At 34.4% G+C, this 3661-nt stretch overlaps 1 protein-coding gene across 1 annotated transcript in view; it reads left to right on the forward strand.

The window, feature by feature from the left end:
- Positions 1-3661, forward strand: part of stk32a (serine/threonine kinase 32A) — a 49144-nt gene that overhangs the window by 21959 nt on the left and 23524 nt on the right. The window contains exon 3 of the mRNA XM_024265993.2: positions 2030-2119. Coding sequence (XP_024121761.2) covers positions 2030-2119 — 90 coding nt within the window. The remainder of the gene's footprint in view (positions 1-2029; positions 2120-3661) is intronic.

A 3661-nucleotide genomic window follows, 5' to 3' on the forward strand; every position in this document is an offset into this window, starting at 1 on the left:
AAGTTTCTAAAGTTGGTGTTTTATTACAACAAGATAAAACTTACGCATTGTCCACGTTTGTAATAGTTATTTTTTTGTGATGCATGTATAATATACGTAATCCGTAAGTGATTCTTGTGCTAGTCATTCGTCTCTGTGTGCAGACGTCCGTTGAGGGTGTCAGCCGACGGGTCTTAATGTATTTTTGGTTTTTCAAAATTTTTTGTCGGTCGAGAATGATGCAATTTATGCATATTTTATCTATATTATCTGCAATTACATAAATTTTACGCAATTGGGCACGATTTTTAAGAGATGCATACAGAAATTTGTAATTTTCCACGATACATTTTACAGTATGTGAACTGTATCAGATTAATATAAATATATTCAATTATTAATGTATTTCTAAATGTGTAAACTCAAAATTGAATTGAATTGAATTGAGAGGATCGAAAGAATCGAAAAAAAAAATCAGAATTGAATTGATCCAGATTATATGTAGTGGTTGTGTAAGCTTTGGAATGAAAGTAGGCACAAAAACTGAACAGCAGGAGCTTCATAGAACAGCTTCTAGTGGTTTAACATCTATTTCTTGTGCGGCACGGATTGTGGATCACGCTCTAAAACCAGGATTCCCTGTTTGACCCTTTGACTGTAGTGGGGTTTAGATCAACCCTGGAGGGAATGTGATCTTTCCGACTACACTGTGCCATCAGAAAAATTCAAGAATAACAAGATTTTGAGTCTTTTGATGGGTTTAGACAATGTTGCCCCCTCCCAGAAAATAACAATTCCAATTTATGGTAAAACAATCACAAAAACTACATTTGTGACTTAATAAAAAAAAAAAAATAGTCTTTCAGTGATTTTATTTATTTGATTTTGTCCTTGACTACTCCGATGAACCACATTGATTGCTGCAGTTTAAAAAAATAAAAAATACAAGAAACCAGGTCTAAATACATTTTGTGATAACAGCAGACTCTTCAAACTTACTAAAAAAATATGATTTTCTGAGACACTACAAACAAGATGGCACCTGACATTATCAGACGGAATTGGAAATTGATTTTGTTTTATTTTTATTATATATTAAAGCATAAAACTGAGAAAACTAACTGTTTGGGTTGCTAGTTAAAATAGAGTTGTTTTAACGAGTGATATGGTCGAGGACTTTCAATTCTGGACGTTGATGCCTGCAGCCACATCCAATTTTGCATATACTTTGTGAACTTGCCTGTTTCTAAATTAGTTCATTTTTTGTTCCGGAAGTAAAAATTTGTTTTGCCAATTTCACCTCCAAAAGAGAGATTTGCATGCATGGTGCACAAAATATGTAACTTTTGTTTTCTGTTAGTGATGTATTTTTGCCAAAATAAGTCACATTTACTGTCTTTTGTTTAGGAATCTGAAAACTTATATAACCTTCTACATCTTTGTTATGGTCAGATTAATACAATATATATATATATATATATATATATATATATATATATATATTCATTTTAAGGCAAAAAGGAGTGATTTGAGATTAAAGGGGAACAAAAAAAAGATGAAGAAATGCCCTTTTCTTGACTGATCTGTTCTGGCTTTTCCTCTATTTTCAAGGCTAAATGTCAGTAGTTTTTATGTGATCTTTTTCGTTGAACTCTATCTGTCTTTGTTGGGTTACCAGGGACATCCATTCATCCACGCAGCCGTCGTGCTTTTAAGACACTATTGTTCCCTCCCTCGGTTTGACATTGGCACTCACATCAACTATGCACACATATGCTGCATTAAGCTCACCAGTGTGTGGTGAAGGAACGCTGCAAAAAGGCTGCTGGCACTTTTTGCAGCATGACACAGGTCAGTGGTTTGACTTTGGAAATGACTGGTGTTGCTCCTCCGCCGCCGTCCCCACTGCCTCATACATCGATCAGCAGGCAGTTCTGTTAAGAAACCCTGGCTGGTTATAATTAAATTCTTAGCAGAAAATGTATCTTAAGATGCTCTTCAGTTAGATATTTTGTTATATATTAACTGTTAATCTTTTTTTTATGCCCAGGGCACGTACACCTCACGGATTTCAACATTGCAGCCATTGTAAAGGAAGACCTGAAAGCAACATCCATTGCTGGAACCAAACCTTATATGGGTAAGAAATGAGAGATTTGTTGACAATATTTGAGTAAAAAAATATGTATATCTTTATGCTTTGACATATCCTGGCTGTATCTGATTTACAAAGAATGTTTAATAAAGAGCTTTTAATTTCACGTTTATTAAAGATTAGTGGTTGTTACAATAACAAGCACAAATTACAAGAGGGTTTTGAATATGTCATAATTTGTGCACGTTGGTTTAATGTAGTGGAGAATAGGGAAAGTGGAGCACGAGAACAGTGGGGTGTTCTAGAAAAAAAAACAGTCAGTCTACGGGCCTTGAAGATATTTATTGCACATCAGGTCTTTAATAATGTCTGTGACATGAGCTCTAAAGTGGGTTTCTGGTCCTCTGTCACCTTTAAAGCATAACAATGCTGTTTTCAGGTCAAGGTACCCATGGTGCACCTCTGCAGGCAGGCTAAGTGTTCTGTGGGAAGCAGAGCGATCACAACAATGAAATAATCTATACACTCAAGTCGAACAGATGGATACATTTGTGTTTTTTTCTTTTTAGGAACATTATTTCAAAGTCATTTTTTAAACAACGGCTAAGTGGCTTTGTGGTAGAGTGTCCTCCCTGAAACGGGAAGGTTGTGAGTTTAAATCCAGGGCAAGTCATACTAAAGACAAACACCTTGGTGTGTGACAACTAATGGGACTTTAACTTTTTAAAAGTCAGATTTTTTGGACATGTCATCTTTTACCACTTTAGGTTAAAGTAAGTATCAAGTATTTAGATTTAAGGTCAACTATCCAAGAGTTCAAACTGAAAGTTACATTTAATGGTCACCAGACTACTCCAGAATAGTTAATGGAAACACAATAATAAGCAATTGGCTTTTCTGTATCCCCAAAAAGGGAACAATATCAACAAAAAATATACCTTTTTAGGGGTGTAACGATTAGTTTTAGCCATTCAGTTGATATAGTGACTTATTGCTGCTGATACAATTCATATTGAATATTGGTTCATTTTGAATGATTCAATGTATTGAATCTTTAGCAACAATTCCTCCAGTGTGACTCAGATATATACCTGCTCACCAGTACAGGTGAGGTTTTCCAGATTCCTTGTATTTCTTGTAAGATAATTAAATGTAAATCAAATATGCGTACAAACAAACAAGTAAATAAGAAATAATGGTAAATCCATTCACATTTTAGTTTCATAAACTTTCGTTTTTACCCATGAAAATAATCCTAATGGAACACTATTAGACTTTTATAGTCTATTAGTAACTAACAATAACTATTATTCTTGTTCCTGTTGTCCTCTGTGATGAAACTTGGTTTTGCCATGCAAATACCATTTCCACCCCCGCGACCCCGAAAGGGAAGAAGCGGTCAAGAAAATGGATGGATGGATGGATGGAAATACCATTTCCAGTATTAATTATAATCAATTTATCCCATTTTGAAACAACTGTTAAATAGGATAGGTCGATTTGATTCAATTCTGCCTCTGATAAATCGATCTCTTTGGAAAAATTGATTAATTGATTAGTCCTTACACCCCTACTTTTTTTTTTTTT

Source organism: Oryzias melastigma, linkage group LG14 (genome assembly GCF_002922805.2).
Source record: "Oryzias melastigma strain HK-1 linkage group LG14, ASM292280v2, whole genome shotgun sequence".
Classification (NCBI taxonomy): domain Eukaryota; kingdom Metazoa; phylum Chordata; class Actinopteri; order Beloniformes; family Adrianichthyidae; genus Oryzias; species Oryzias melastigma.